Below are 15,679 nucleotides of genomic sequence, written 5' to 3' on the forward strand. Positions count from 1 at the left end.
GACGAACTAATGAGTCCACAAAGACTCTGATTTTGTTTGCCCCTTCTCCCTCATCTTTTAAATAGAACAAAATAGCTTCCTAGGAAATTTAAAAAAAAATAGGGATACATATTTAAAATAAACACAAACACTTGGCATTTTCCACAGATTTTATTGGATCTTACATGGCAATACACAGTAGTAATGTTGCCCTCTTCAAAAATGCACAAATTAAAATACCACAACGGTATCAATTTTGTGCACATGCACGCATAAATTTCCTGACTTCATCCCTTGCTTTCATATTAGACCCCCATAAAATAATTATGGTTCAGATGATAGGCAGCTTTGAAGGGACAACCAATTTTCCAACCAGTAGATGCTGAAATGGGTTGTTCGGAGCAGAATTTTACTTACACTGGACTTAAAAACAAATGATCATCTTCTGCTCCCGATATGTTTGTTAATAGCACTGGACTGAAAAGAAATTTGAGAGTATTTGCTTATACTTGTTTCAGCACATAATATTGTGTCACTAGCCCCTTTTTTTTCCTGTGAATATCCAGCCATTATGTCCACTAGTCAGCGCCTGCTAAAAGAGTGAATCTAGAGGAATACTGTTGTTCAGAAGCCTGTGCCATGTCTTCCCAGTGCTTCTCTACTGGTAAGAGCAGGGTCTTGAGCCCAACTTACATGTAAATAATAACCATATTGCAAATTATTCACAGAAGGCAAGCCCTGAATCCACATCTGAGTATTTGCACCTGAAAGCTGGAAGCAGGCATTACAGAATGTGGTATTTCTGCCTAATTAAAATAGCTCAAACACCCCCAAGACAGCAGAGGAATAAACAACAGACAGCGAATTTGTGGATGTTACTTAGTCAGGAATTTTGAATAAAGCACCAGTGTTGTAGTCTGTTTGTAGAGAAATGGAAAGTGGCACAAACTGAATATGAATAATTATGGATTGTTTGCCTGGCTCCAGTTACTAAAGAGAGAATGGCAGCACTTGATATCATATACAACACAACTGGTCCGCATCAAATTTTTCATCTTTGCACATAAATAGCCTTCACTGCACATCCTTCAAAAAAAAAAAAAAAAGGACTTGTAATAGGTTATAAGGTAACAATAGTATAGTGCTAGAATATGCCTCCAGTCTAGCCTGCATCTGACAGGAGCTCTGTGGAAGCCCCTGGAAGAATCTTCCTTCCCTTCCTAACTTTTGTAATGGTGTTTCAGAAATACCCACAAAATCAGCCGAAATCTAAAATCCATTATACCACACAAGCAGCATGTCAGAAATGGTTTCATCACCACCTTTGCTGGAAGTGACAACTCTTGTAAAAGCCAAACAGCACTGCAAGGAGCAATTCTAACTGGATTTTTTTCCTTTACAAAGCAAAGAAGTTTCATGCCATTGTGCTAAAACACATGCAACATTCAACACCATACAAGCAACCACTGTAATAAACAGTTACTTTTTTGGCTTTTGGCTAGGACATCTTGCAATACAGAAAAATTCTGACAAAAAAATTCTACTGGCTAGTTAAACTTATTAAAATCTGATGATCTTCAAGGCAAAAGAGTTACATTTTAAGAAGGTAAAATGATATGCAACATGTTTGATATCTGTATTTTTGAGGGAAGTTCCCACCTTGGCTTTAATATTACAAAATAATATATTTCCTATACATTTATCTCTATATATAATTTTTTTTTTTTTTTTTTTGCAACTACACCATCTTTATGTTAGTTACAGCACAGAAATATCCCTTCCATATGCAGGGAGTACTCTTAACTTGAAGGAAAACTCTCCAGAATATTTTTAAGTCACAGAAACATTAATAACCTTCTTGAATGCTATAATTACTGCTGCTAGGAACACGGAAGAAGACATTTCTAAATTTGCAGTTTCCATAAGAGTCACTGCCAGTAGAAACATGCTTTATAATTGTTTCATCCCAAATGGAAGATCATTATACTGTGCACTTAGTAAAAAGCAAAAAAATCAAACAGTTCCAAAGGTCAGCCTGCCTTTTCCAGTAACCAGCTGGTATGCAAACTGGGATAATCTTTTACAAACCTCTCCCCTTCCCCCACACCTCAAGCTTTCCATCACTCTATTTCACAAAATTTAAATTTCTGCTTTTACATGTACTTCATATATTCTTTTTTCTTTGTCTTTTTTTTTTTTTTTTTTATAAAACAGTATAAAAATAAAAGCAACAATTAAGAGCTACCAAGGAGGGCACGAATGACTAAAATCCTACATTGGATATCATGGGAAGGGCAGAACTAGTATTTGTGCTGGACAAATGCCTTTGAAACAGATAGCAATAACATCTTGTTTCAACTGAAAACCTAGAGAAAGCTGGTCAACATCTACGGACAAAATACATCTATTCCGAAACAGTATAAAGGATTATATCAGGACAAGAATAAGCAAAAGGAGCACTATGATACCATGTAAATTTAAATGCAACACTCTAAAACATACCACCGGTTTGTACATTAAATATAGTAAAAACAATTACAATTCACCAGTGTCTGGGTGTTTCTTATGGCAACTTCAGAGTAGGCACCTTTTTTTTTTTTTTTTTTAAATTCACCACCTCCCAGTATTACTTCTAACAAACAGAAGCAAGAGCAATGTAATGTACATGATTTGCTGCCTGTCATGTGTAATGATGTTTCTTGCACATAGGAAAGTGAGCTGAGCCTTCATCAGTGCCTAGTGGTTACCATCACACGTTGGAGTCCTCATCCGTTATACTGGTGCTAGGAGAGCGAGTTGCAAAGTCTTTAAACATTTCATCTTCTTTTAACATGTGCTAGAAAGGAAATGAGGGAAGAGTCAAGGTTCAGGCCCTCCCAACTAATATCAAGCACTGAGAACAGTCCGGTCTCATGTCTGGCAGCAAACAACACTAACAGGCAAGGCACCGCATCACTCTTCCCCTCCAGAGCCACCCTCATTGATTTCCGGGGGTCCCCTGGCTCAGGGGACAGAGCCAACTGAAAAATAACTCAACTACAAAAACTGTGAGGAACAGAGGTTTTCTTTTTTTTTTTTTTTTACCCCATGGCCCAGCCCCATTTCTGCTGGCACAAATGGCTTGGGAAATGCAGACTGGGGCTGGGCTGACTCCTGTTTCTGATGAGGCTTCACTGTATCTGTAGTTTGCACAGTTATTTTACATACTTAGGTTCTCAGAGACTGAGGTATTTCACCCCATCCAAACACTCTCTCTCACTAAAAGCACCGATATCTAGCAAAGCAATTGCCCCCAAAAATACAAAACTAAGCTGCTTGACAGAGCCGCTAACAGTGATGAAAATTTGCATTTAAGTGTGTTTGGAGATAACTCAGCACTGCTATTTAATACTAGAGACTGGCAAAGGTCTTAGGTCCATTTTACAGAAAAAGGAACTTTATTCTACAGACACCAGTTTTACGCCTTACTGTCAAGTTGTTGATGCCTTCAGAAAATGCTCCTATTTGCCTCACTGTCCCTTCTGAATCTTCCATCTGCAAAAAACAGATAATGAATAATGAATGAATAATAAATCCTCTGTATGCCACAATAGAATGGCAATTAAGTACGGCAGACAATGTAAATGCTTGATTACACCCAACCTGGTCAGAGCAAGGCAAGAGTGTGGCCCATCAGGGCCACAAGCTACGCAAGAGAGGGTCTTACAGGCATTGCATTCACAGCTTGTATCTTCCTGTGCCGAGAGACATGTTTGTTATGTTTGTTAGTAGTGCTGTGTGACTGTAAGAAGTAAGGACCTTCTCAGGCCAAAGTAAAGGAAAGGTTTCATTGTGAAAAGGAGGTTTTCCACCAACCATGACAGTAGAGTCAAGGATTTTAAACTGTTTTACCTGCTCCAGTCTGTCCAAATCGTCGTCATCATACACTCGGATATCCAGGCCAGGCTTAAAACCCTTCTTTGACCCACTTCCAGAAGCCCTCCCCAGTTCCATAGGACACACATACTCTTCCACATCATCTTGCTTCTTCTTCCTCAGGCTTCCAAAATTGCTGAAGGCAAGTTTCTTTGGCTTACAAGTGAAGAGAAAATTGACAAATTAGAGTAAGCAAAGAATTAACAGATCTCTCTGCATTTGATGTTTCAATCAATGTAAGCAGATGATGAAGCGTTAAGACCCCACTGTTCTCCTAACAATGACTTTCTGAATAGCTGCATTTCCTGATAACTGCATCCAAAAGAACAAGATGTGTTCTCTCATTCTAACACTATTAGGAAAGCAACATTTAAAGAATCCAAGATGACAGAAGAATGCCATCACATAAAACCAAGAGCATATGAACAGTAAGAGAGAGTCTACATCCCAAACATCTGATAGTATAGAGAGAAGGACAACCCACAAGAGTGCTACCTTTTGTCTGTATGTATGAGGAGCTGAGATGTGGTGTGCTCACAGTAGACACAAGAGTCAAACCCAGAACTGCTGAGTCCTATTTTAATGTGTTTTTTTCATTAGCAGCCAGCCCCTTTTCTCAGACCTCACTGAACTGTGCTCCAAGAACAGGTAAAACTGGATATCTAAATGTCTGCCTGGAAGCTCATACATGGACCCAGAACAAGTGGCCTACCTTTACTTTGGCAGTTGCTGTTAAGAGGACATAGTCTGGGGACTCCATGGCTTCACGTTTCTTCTGCTGGGCATCCTGCCCAATGAGGAGGTTGAAATGAGTCGCCAAGTGCCGTCGCAGCAGTGTCTTGTTTGGTGGGATGTTCAGCAATTGCGCCATGGTTTCTACATTGAAACGTGGCTCCAAAACCTTTTAACCAAACCACAGAGAATACAGCTGAAGCCAATACTGTCTGATGAGGTCTCAAGGACATCAAGAGGCACACCTGTCTTAGTCACCTCCTAAGGTTGCTTTGAGTTTTGTTTTTATTTTAGAGAAAATATACAACAAAGAGGAAGCAAAAAGAGATAAAGTTAAAAGTTAATAGTTAAAGTTAATAAAGTTAAAGTTAATAGTTAAAGGATTCATAAAATGCTACCTCCAGACTTGCTTTCTTGAGCTATATTGAAACAAACTGGCAGGTAAGAAAAAAAGAACACATAAATCCAACCTTAGCTCATGTGATAGGTGAAGCTATCACAAAACGTTTATTCACCATCCTCTTTAATGCTGGAAAATGCAGTCAAAGGAATGATGGAAAATAAACAGACATAAAACGTCTGGAGAAAGGATATACCTCTCAATCACAACAGAATTCTACAAGTATAAGTCTCTAGCCTGGAGCATCTCATGGTAGAGCAACTAAAAGCAATGCTGGTTTGACACTGAAATTACAGATTTTATGAAAGAATCAAACCCCGCTCACAAAAGAAAAACATACTCGGGTCTAGGAAGGAAGATGGTGGAAGGTGGAGAACACCATCAAATTGTGAGGGGGATACAGGTAAACAAACTCATTGCTTTCCAAACTAATTTTGCCCAAGACATTCATGTTTTTAAAACTATAAGGTAATGAATTTTGACAGCAACTTATTATTAACCAGAAACAGAAGAAAAAATAAGTGTGGCTGCTGCAAAGATATCAGAACTTTGCTCTAGCAATTCTCAGCTCTAATTTTTTTTTTTTTTATAAAACAGAGTAAGCCTGCCTAAAACCTTACCATCAGTCCCCCGTGCACACCACTCCCCCGCAGATTAGGTGCATACTCTGCCAGATCAACAGAGCGTAACCACTCCATCACGCGATGATTGGTCCACTGGGTGACCTCAGAAGGTGTGACATTACTCTGTGAACAGGAGAAACAGGCAGTTAAGGAGACTTCCCAACATAGCTGTCGCAGCCTAACCTTTACTGAAATAAACCTCTCCTGTCTTTAATGCACACAAGCCCACCTTGCACTTGAGAAAAAGCTTCCACTCTTTTTGGGTTACTATCTTGCAGCAATGTCAAAGCAGAGATGGGTCTGGACCAAACCCCACGCATTCCCCAAGTACTGCAAGATTTCAGAGCAGATACAAACTGAAATTTCATCAGAAATATTTTACCTCTGTATTGCAAAGGGTTCACAATATGCTGAGCTCTCCTGAGTTCCTTAAGCTGCTTCTTCAACTCAGAGTTAAGATACTGACAACTCTAGATGATGAGGACACTGATATGAAGCTACCTTTCTGATGCTTTTCTAGTCATAACAAGAAGAGTCTAAAGCCTTCCAGCAACGCAGTATGGTTAGAAATAAGTCAGTTTCAAGTGTGGTTCATTCACAACATGAAATGTTTTATCTTTCTAATAATCTAAGCCTAGAACTGATCACAGCAGCTTAGTGTGTGTTTATCCTACTGGGAAATGATCATCTTTCTTGCTCTTTTTACAGGAAGTTGTGCCAAATAACATGAGCTGTGTCTGTGAATTGAGTGGGCAGGTCCGTATCATACTTCATGCCGTTTGAATATCTTGCTGCGTACTAGGAATAGTTGCAATTTCTACCAGTGGAGCTGAAAACTAGCTATCTCCACATGGTGCAGATATGCATCATGTATCTAAACCCAAGACTCTGGGTTGGTTCATCAGCCATTTCCCTAGTCAGTGTACACTGCTTCCAAAACAAACTGATAGCAGTTTCCCATCTGATAAGAGTACCAAATTTCTTTTACAGAGGAAATTCTGACACGGCCATAGACTTCACAATTACATAAGCCTCACAGTAACTGTGCACTAAGTTCAAGATGACTTGTGTTACTGAAAGCATATCAAAGGCAAGAGAGCCAGTTGTCAGCTAGGAAGAGGGAAGAGGAATGGGAAATTTGGCAAAGAGATATGACTCTGGGGCAATGGCCCGCGGAAGAAAGAAAAGTGGTGTTCCAGGTAATTACAGCAGGGCATGAAACTTGGGAACAAAATAAGAAAGAGGAAACAAAAAATGAAACAAAATGAAATAGGAGACAGCGAATAAAGGAGAAGAGGGCAAAGAAGGAATAATCACAAACACCCAGAAAAAACCTAGAGGATTCTTCTTCACAGTTCCATCTTCAAGCAGTACCTCATCTGATGGCCTCCTGCGCAGACAGTTAGGCTCAAAGTTATTTATTCTCAGAACTTGGATGGCCCTTTTGATGCTGAGGTGGTGGAGGACACTGACAACCTTCAAGGACAGCAAGTCATCCTGTCGAAGAGGAAGGGGGAGTTAGTAAACACAAATGCACTTATTAGAGGAACTAACATCCAACTGTAGGAGACTGCTTTGGACTCTGGCTTAAAATGTCACATCTGACACATTCTGGGATAAAATTTTAATAAATGAGACACAGGATGTCAAACCATCTGTCCCTGAAGAAAATCTTCCTATATTGCTCCATACTAGCTCCTGCGTGATGTTCTTCACATACGGTATGGAGCTTAGTATAAGAAATCTGGAGTGATGATGATGGGAAAGGGTGAGATGATGCCTCCTCTGTGATCCTATTAGAGACAGGACAGCTTTCTAAACACACTGCATCAGAATCAGACAGCATTTTCATTTAGTCCTGACCAAAGTTTTAATATCACAAACATCCAGCTCGAAGTTTAATTTAAAACAATAAATTACCCTGAAAACTATTTGAGACATTCTGTATGGTTAAAATGAAAAAAAAAAAAAAAAAAAAAGAGGAAATAAAAATATGAGGTTATGTCAGGTTGGTCTCCTGCAACTGCGAATGCTTATAGAAATGCAAGTCATAAGTGGTGGAAGGAGCCGTTCAGTGGCTTACAGCAGGAAGCCACAGTAAGGCAGAAGGCAGGGAAAGGGTGACCACATGCAGGCTGCTGAGAGGCTCACCTTGACTTACCATTACCCTGGAGCTCCTACCTTGTGCAGACACCTCCTGCAGTTTGAGGAAAGGAGGGCAGGTTGGCCAGGAGTGCCAACTCCCTGTTCAGCACCCCAGCACATGCCAGGGGAGCAACATCAGGCACCCAGATGGCCTGGAGCTTTGCCTCCCTGACATGGCACCGCAAGGCAGCCTGGCTGTGAATTTACACCACATCATTTTCAGCATGGGATGAGCCACTTCTCACACATCGCAGGGTAAGAGCACGCAAAGACACAGGCACACTCCTCTCTGCAACACGTGATACTAACAAAAGCAGATGATTCTTTCTCCAAAAGCTTGATTCTCCCAATGTTTTTTTACTTACACATTAATCTTGTAGAGAAATTCATTTTAGAGCTCACACAGACCAGCTATTTAGGTTCCCACCACTCTTTCATAGAAAGAGTCACACATCTCCTGAGACGTGTGAGAATTTCTACCATGCCAAAGAACGAGACGCTGCCTCACAGTGTCCCTCTCCCTGCACTGGCCACCAGGCGCACCCTTTGGCTGAATAGGTAGCTTTTAGACGTCAAGAGCTGGGAGAGGCATGTTTCCTTCCCCTTTGTGACAACAGCAGCAAGCAGCAGTTTTGCTCTGGCTCCATTATACCCCTTGTTCTTCTTCTTATATTAAGGGCTACTTCAAATCACTGAGAAGGGGAAGAGAGAGTGTTTTGGCAACCAAGAGGGCTTAACTCACAGGATACACATGGTGAAAACAGCCAAGGAGACAAAAAGTTTACATGAGGCTTGCAGGTTAGAAAAGACTGTTGGTGTGACCTGCTGATGGGTTTGCAATCTATGCAATGCAGAAGATGCCATTCTTTGCCTACCTCTGTTTTCACTCCAATGTCTAGCCCCAGAAATTTATCATACCAAAACCAAAATAATCAGTTTCTCTCTCAGAAAGACATGAAAAAGTTTCATGAAGGAGTACATGACCAGCCTGGAGAGACTTCCCAGCTCAACCTCAGCTAGCTACTGCAGCACCAGAGAAGGGCTACAAAGAACTTGTCCTGCATTGCAACAGGGGTCACATGCTGTGAGACTTGCATTCTTGCTAAGTTAGGCTCTTTGATTATAATTTAATCCTTATTGTGCCATTAAGTGTCTCAAAGTCTGATTCTTTTCCAGTACAAGTTGACTGACAAATTAATTTATGCACCTTTATGTCAGGGTTAACCCTGACATAAATGTTTTAGTATTACATGTGTTACAAATACTGGACTATTTTATAATTTTGTCAGAATAATCTATGACTAGATTCTTCACTTGCCCAAATATTTCATTGTTTTCAGCTAACCTTATGATGAATTTAAGATTAGAGTTTCTATTTCATAGTTTGCTATTTTAGTTTGAGTCGGGGTAAATCTTCATGTGATTTTTAACAGTATTTTTCATACTTTGCATACAGCTGTATTTAGTTGATTATTTACACAATCTGCTAAAAATTTATTGGTTCTACTCTAAAACACTCCTAGCAATTTAAAATTAAAGGGAATTGACAGGAAAAATACCTATTTAAAAGTCAACGCCCCTGCTGCATTTCCCTCCTCTGTCCACCTATTACTTTTCTACTTTAAGAGAAAAAAAGACTGTTGAATAACAGAAGTTCCTTTACCACCTATGCTGTATCCTATCAGCATTCAATGCTCATCTAGTCAATAGAGTGATAAAGTCTCCCAACACAAGATCAACCTCAGCAGAACCTGCTGGCATCAGATCTCCATGATTTAACAAGCAGAAGAAAGAAACTCCCTCCTACTTTTATATTAAAGTCCAAACTCAAAAACTAAAGGAAGCAAACACCAAAACACCTTATGCAAGCAGCAAGTACTTGAGTATCTGACTGAAAAGCACTTGACAGCAAAATCATGTCAGGTAGCTGAGCTAATGTGAGAGCTGTAAAAAATACATGCAAACATGGCACAGAATGATAACTTCTACTCTGTTCATAGCACAACTCATGAGAGAACACCACTGCAACTGACTTCTTTGTTACAAAGAAGGGAATAATACTGGCTATGCTCAGTTTGCATTTACTTCTCCAGAGAAGAACAAATGCCTTATAAGTCATCTTACCTGACATTTTAGACAAATGAAACCTGCTAGGTTGGCTTCACCTGACAGGCACTAAAGTGGGTTGCTGACATTAGTGCTGTACATTTTGAAATACATTATACAAATGCTATTAAATGTATCCTGTTTTCAAACAAGCTGTCTCTTAAAACTGCAATTCTCTTCAAAGAAAATTGCTTGGGTTTTCTAACCCTAAGCATCCACATGAATATGTAAATAGACTTAATGTTTGCTCATTGAAGAGAAGAAAAACTGCCACCTACTTCTATTAATTAATAGCATCATGAACAGCAAAAGCCCAGCTGCATGAAATCTGACCACAGAATCTGCATGCTTTTGTGTACTTACACATGCTGCCTGAGCACATCAGACAATGTCACAGACAATTAAGCGCAAGATCTCCCATTACTCATGTATGAGTCTGGGCTCTTGCTTACTATGTTTGCTCTTTCACTTTAAGATAGTGTCTTTAAAGCTGGAAAGAATATAGGAAATACTTGCAGGTGAGCTGTACTATCAGGGCTTCAGTTTTCTACAGGTTGCAGCTATTAGCGTTAACACAGGATACCCACTACAGTTTCAAGCAGTCCTTTAAACACGGCGATACAGCGTGTGCAAATATGGCATCCCAGAATATCTTTTTAGCACTGGCAGTGCTTCTGACACTCTCACCTCTTAACTTTCTCCCTGCAATTATGCAGAAAATTTGCAGGCCCAATTTCTGAACTGTTCAACAGCTTTGAAAATACTGACATCTCATGAGACATATGAGATGCATAGGTGTTCAAATGAGCTCTGCTTTTGGTACACAACATGAGTATATGTGTAGCCTCTGCAATACTGCAAGAGCAAGTGTAAGCTCCAACTTTAGCTTCCTTTCAACAGATCTTGTCATCTGGGGCAAAACTCAAATGTGCAGATGGTGACCTCATAGTACTTCTAAGTTTCTCTTTAAAATTTTGAACAAAGGCCCAGAGGAATGTGCAGATGGTCTGCTGGCCTCCAGATGTGTCAACTTTCTGCTCTAGGAAGCTACAAGCCAGACTGCCATGACCTGACTCCTCACGGACACCAGACCCTGTAAGATGTCTATCTGGTCCTGCTCTCCCCAGAGGGATTTGAGAACAGATGTCTGTGTTGCCAGAGCTGCCCAACCAGCCACAGATGCCCTCCAGTGCCCCATAAATGGGGTGCTTATGGGGACAGCAAGGATTTGGCTGGTGCAAACTCCTGCGGGAGGGCTGAGGGAAAGAGGTTTAAGTGTTAAAGTGAATTTAATATCTATGCAGTCACAATGATGGCAGGTTGAAAGCAGGTCTCTCCAGCCTCACCTGGTCTTCAGTGAGCTGTCTGGAGGTATGCCAGTGTGCTTTGAAGTGAGGAAGAACTAAGAACATGGCAAAGATGTCATGAAAAGAAGAAACATTTACTCACCACACTCATGTAATGGAGCATTCGGCCATCCACCTTTCCTTCATCGAACTGGGTCTTATATTGGGGGAGGCCAATGTCATCCAGCCACCCTAAGACAGAGACAACCACATTAGTGTGGCAAAGCTCTCCTCGATTAATACCAACCATGTCTGTAACACCAGTTAGTGCTATTATCACTCTTTGAGCCTTAAATTTGCCATGATTAGGAACCCCTACAAAAAGTTGCTGCTTCAGCATGCAATAAAATCTTACTGGTAACCCAGTGGTAATCCAGTTTTCCATGATTGTTTTCTTCTTCAGACCCAAGCGCCTGCAGAGCAAGCTGAAGCTTCTTCCGATGCAATGGGTGCTTTATCCCAAGCTCCTGTGAAAGTAAGGAAAGCAGCAAAGCTTGTGACAATACTGTATTTTATTTCTCCCTCTGCTACGTAAGAATTGAATATGTTTTCAGAAAGTCACAGTGTAAACAGCACTTGATGGTGACTTGGCAGGTATATTTCCCATGGCTGAATACCAACACCATCTCAGCACATGCTTGGAACTATGGAAATGCCAGCTCACTGGAGTGGATTAAGGGATATAGGTTCTTTAGAACTATATGAAAATATCAGTCATAGTATTATCATACCAGCTTAAAACAAACAATTTAAAACATGTTAATATTCAAAAAAATACTTGATGTTTTTACTTCCTTCCCTCCCACTTAGGCAGGTAAGGTTAAATGAGTTAGTTAAAAGCATATAAAGGTCCCAGGAATTATTGAAATTTATTAATGCTTCCAAATGCACAAGAACTTCCCCAGTCTAGAGGTGTAAGTGCAGCCATTGAAGATTTATTTAATCCCATGTACACTTTTACTAGCGCTCACTAGTTCATATTACCTCTGAGTACTGCAAACCACTATGTCCACATCACACTTCTTGTACTCCAGTTGTAGTATAGCTACAACTTTGAATTAGCTTACTGTCTAATTGAAACAACCCCCCTTCCCCAGGGTTACTATTTCCTGAGGGCAGTAATTCTTAGAAGTTGGAAATTCAAACATTAGCAAACATTGTGGATTCAAAGTGTAAACTAAACCAACTTTTTTCTGCTTCTAGTTTCAGGAAACAAGATATAAACAATTCCATAACTTAAGACAAAGAAAATGGTCACCCTGTGTGTAACAGGGTGTATGCCTCTGTGTAAAATGGGCAGAAAATACATCCATACCAAAGCAGCAGCTTTTTACACCTTTTTCACACAGGCATAAAATAACTGTGCCATAAATAAATGTTAATGAACCTGTTTCAAACCTGTTTGATAATGAAGCAGTCTTGTGTGCATGTTTTTAAAAAGCAGCACAGCCAATTCAGGTGTCCATGTCTAGTGAAGTTAATTCACAAACTTCTAATTAAGAGTTTCATTACAGAACATTACATTTCTACTAAATGTCACTTACAAAGAACCAGATTTTGCATTGTTGCAGATGATATTTAAAAAGAAAACAAACTTTTTTTTTTACATTTTTATTTTGACTGGATGCACTTCACAGTGCAGACATAATTTACATGAATATAAATACTTTTTTTTTTGGTAAGTTTAATTAAAAGTAGTGTTTCTAGTACTTCTCACCTTTTCCAAATCCTGCTGAGAAGCCTGAAGAAGTGTTTGCCCCGACAATATCCATTGTCTGCCATTACTTATATAAGAGCCTAGTCCTTGGTCCTGGAGCCAGTTGCATACCTGCTCCTTTGTCCACTTGGCAAATGGCATGTCCAGCTCACTTTAGAAGATTTTACAAAAAAAAAGAGACTGATAATCCCACGCCTCAATCTCCTGCTTTCATACTTAAAATAATAACAAAAACAACAACAATAATAAAAACAACTGAGCCATTCACTCATGGGTATTTGGTGGGAGCTGGGGCAATCTCCAGGGGAGAACGTGCATCATGATCAGCTGCTACGTGAGCCTTGGAATAGTGTGTCTCATATATATATATATAGTGTGTCAGAATTGTTAGCATATAATTAATATAATATAGCATAAATATAATGTTGTCATATAATAGTGTGTCAGAATTGTTAGCACCATAAAGTGCTAATTGCTACTGATCTCCTGTCACCATTGCAATAAACATAATCTATTAATGCTACTAGCACAATCACCTTTGCTGCCTAGGGTGGCTAGAACTCTGAAAAAAAACCATAATATTTCACTTTTGGCTTTAATCCCTAGAAATGCAGCAGGAAACATACTGGAGGAATATCTGTCACGGCCACACGAGGGCTCATGTTCCATTTTGTGCATCCTTACAGATGCACTCCTGCAAAGTCACAGGCATGAAAAGCTTCACTCAGCAGCAGCATCCCACTCCTGGACACCCACCACCCAACCAGCCTCAACCTTGCCAAGACCACCTCTCAAAGGAGGAAATAGCATGCATCTGCCTGTTTCTGCTCGCCAGGAGAGGGGATGTATCCTTTTGACATTGTGCTTCTCCTTTTGACCCTGTGCTCTACTGGAGCTGCCAGGAAGACAAGCATCAGCACACTTTTCACCACTCATCTTACTTGTGAGACTGCCCCAGGTCTCGAGACCAGCCCAGTCGTGGCCCTGCAGTTGCTCTTGTCCCTCCTCTTTTGAACTCAGTCTCAGACACATCATCTAGGTTGAAAGTGGTAGACTGACTTCTTTTAAGTCTAGATTAATGGAAGGAAGCATATTCACATTTGACCAAGGAAAAAGCATGGTTCTACTAGCACAACCAACACACACAAGATTTCCCATGGGGTTTGTAGCCCTTCCTCCACCCACCACCAAACCACCAGTAGCCCAAAAAACCCTTAAATGCCATGCTGGCTCCTGCTCTTGTGACGGTCACACCAACCGTGCCCGCAGCCTGCCTTGAACAGACCACAGGGCCACTGGTTGGAGAGGGAAAAAGGGAAGATGAGAATCTGAGACAGATTTGAGAGAAAATGCATACAAGAAGATGGAAGACAAAGCAGTGCCCCTGCTAAGCCCACCAGCTTCTTCCTCCCAAAGGCATCAGCTCGGGCAGCCCCAGTGCTCAGCTGGAACCCTTGCAAAACCGTTTGCAAAATCCAGCTCTGCAGAATGGTCATTTCGCATTTTTTACTTACTTTCCAAAAAACTTCTTGATTCCTCTGGCCTTTTTCTTGGAATCTGGAGAAGGTGGAGTCATCTGTAAACTATCTGTTTCTTTTGGTCGAGGGGGCAAGCCAGCCAGGTCCAAGTGATCTGCAGATCCTTTTTCTGTTTCAGCTATTAGAAAACAAAGCTCCATCAAAACTTACTTCCACAGCACTGTACAAACACACTCCTGAACTCTGGAACAACTCTTTCTAAAATTATTGAGCCCCCTTGTTGAGAAAATGGGGCAAAAAGGATGGGAAAAATCCAGGAGAAACAAAATGTGTTCCTCATTCATGGGACTTACTGAAACACTCCAAGGCAATGTCCTTGCTGGTTGAGTAGGCAACAAACATTTGGTGAATTAATCAATGAATTAAATCCCAAGTACACTCTTTCTCAGGGAGTGTCCTTTCACAGAAGCCCAGGAACAAATCAGTGCCATAGCAGGAGTCCCCAGAGCACAAAAAAAGAAATGATTACCCTGTGGGCATCTTTCCTAAAGATCAGCAGTATCTCCTAAGTTCCCCACTCAGAAAATTCCAGCAACAAACAATTCCTCCTACACCCCAGGAGTGGGAGGGCCCTTTCACCTCATTGGTGGAAAGAGGGCTTCCCCCATGCAAGTTCTGGAGCATTTCGTTCCTCTGTAGAGAAATACCGTGAAGTCTAGGCTCTGTCTGAACTGGATCTTCTCTTTGGAGAGAAGCACAGAGCACTCTGATTAACGTGAAAAGTTTGATCTATAGCTGTTGTTTTCTTTGACAACAAACCTCACAAGTGAAGTTGTTACAAGACTGTTTAGTAAAAGCTAAGCTAACAAAGAACAAAACTACTTAAAGACCATTTAAAAAGAAAACTACACAAAACTGCAGTATCTATTAGGCTACATAAGCAGAGATGTGGCAGCAAAGTGCTATATAGCTGAATAAAGTCACCATGTGGAGCTTATGCTGCTTGCTGAGGAACAGTGACAGCACAAGCCTGCTCGGATGAAGCAGCTGTGGCAAGGCAGCCTACAGCAGGCGGACAGTCAGGCCTGCAGCCACTTTTACCATATTTTCACACGGGTGTGTAATTAGATGACCATTGTTTGTTTTTGACATGGACTCTCAGACTTCCAGGAGAAAACAAGCTGCATGGATCCAGCTAGATCACATACTGCTGGGACACGTGGTCTCAGCTTATCTTT

At 40.7% G+C, this 15,679-nt stretch overlaps 1 protein-coding gene across 38 annotated transcripts in view; it reads right to left on the reverse strand.

Annotated features, from left to right (window-relative positions):
- Positions 1–131: 131 nt before the first annotated feature.
- The window catches only part of PPFIBP1 (PPFIA binding protein 1), a 110,992-nt gene continuing 95,444 nt past the window's right edge, over positions 132–15,679 (reverse strand). For all 38 annotated transcript variants that reach the window (XM_083812792.1, XM_083812793.1, XM_083812801.1 and 35 more), the window contains 11 exons: positions 14,478–14,619; positions 13,905–14,033; positions 12,964–13,114; positions 11,602–11,713; positions 11,350–11,438; positions 7,024–7,146; positions 5,647–5,772; positions 4,607–4,795; positions 3,871–4,050; positions 3,448–3,513; positions 132–2,815 (listed from right to left, as the gene is read on the reverse strand). In XM_083812792.1, coding sequence (XP_083668918.1) covers positions 2,729–2,815; positions 3,448–3,513; positions 3,871–4,050; positions 4,607–4,795; positions 5,647–5,772; positions 7,024–7,146; positions 11,350–11,438; positions 11,602–11,713; positions 12,964–13,114; positions 13,905–14,033; positions 14,478–14,619 — 1,394 coding nt within the window. In that variant the 3' untranslated portion in view covers positions 132–2,728. The remainder of the gene's footprint in view (positions 2,816–3,447; positions 3,514–3,870; positions 4,051–4,606; positions 4,796–5,646; positions 5,773–7,023; positions 7,147–11,349; positions 11,439–11,601; positions 11,714–12,963; positions 13,115–13,904; positions 14,034–14,477; positions 14,620–15,679) is intronic.

The sequence above is a fragment of the Anser anser genome (genome assembly GCF_964211835.1).
Source record: "Anser anser genome assembly, chromosome: 1".
Lineage (NCBI taxonomy): Eukaryota > Metazoa > Chordata > Aves > Anseriformes > Anatidae > Anser > Anser anser.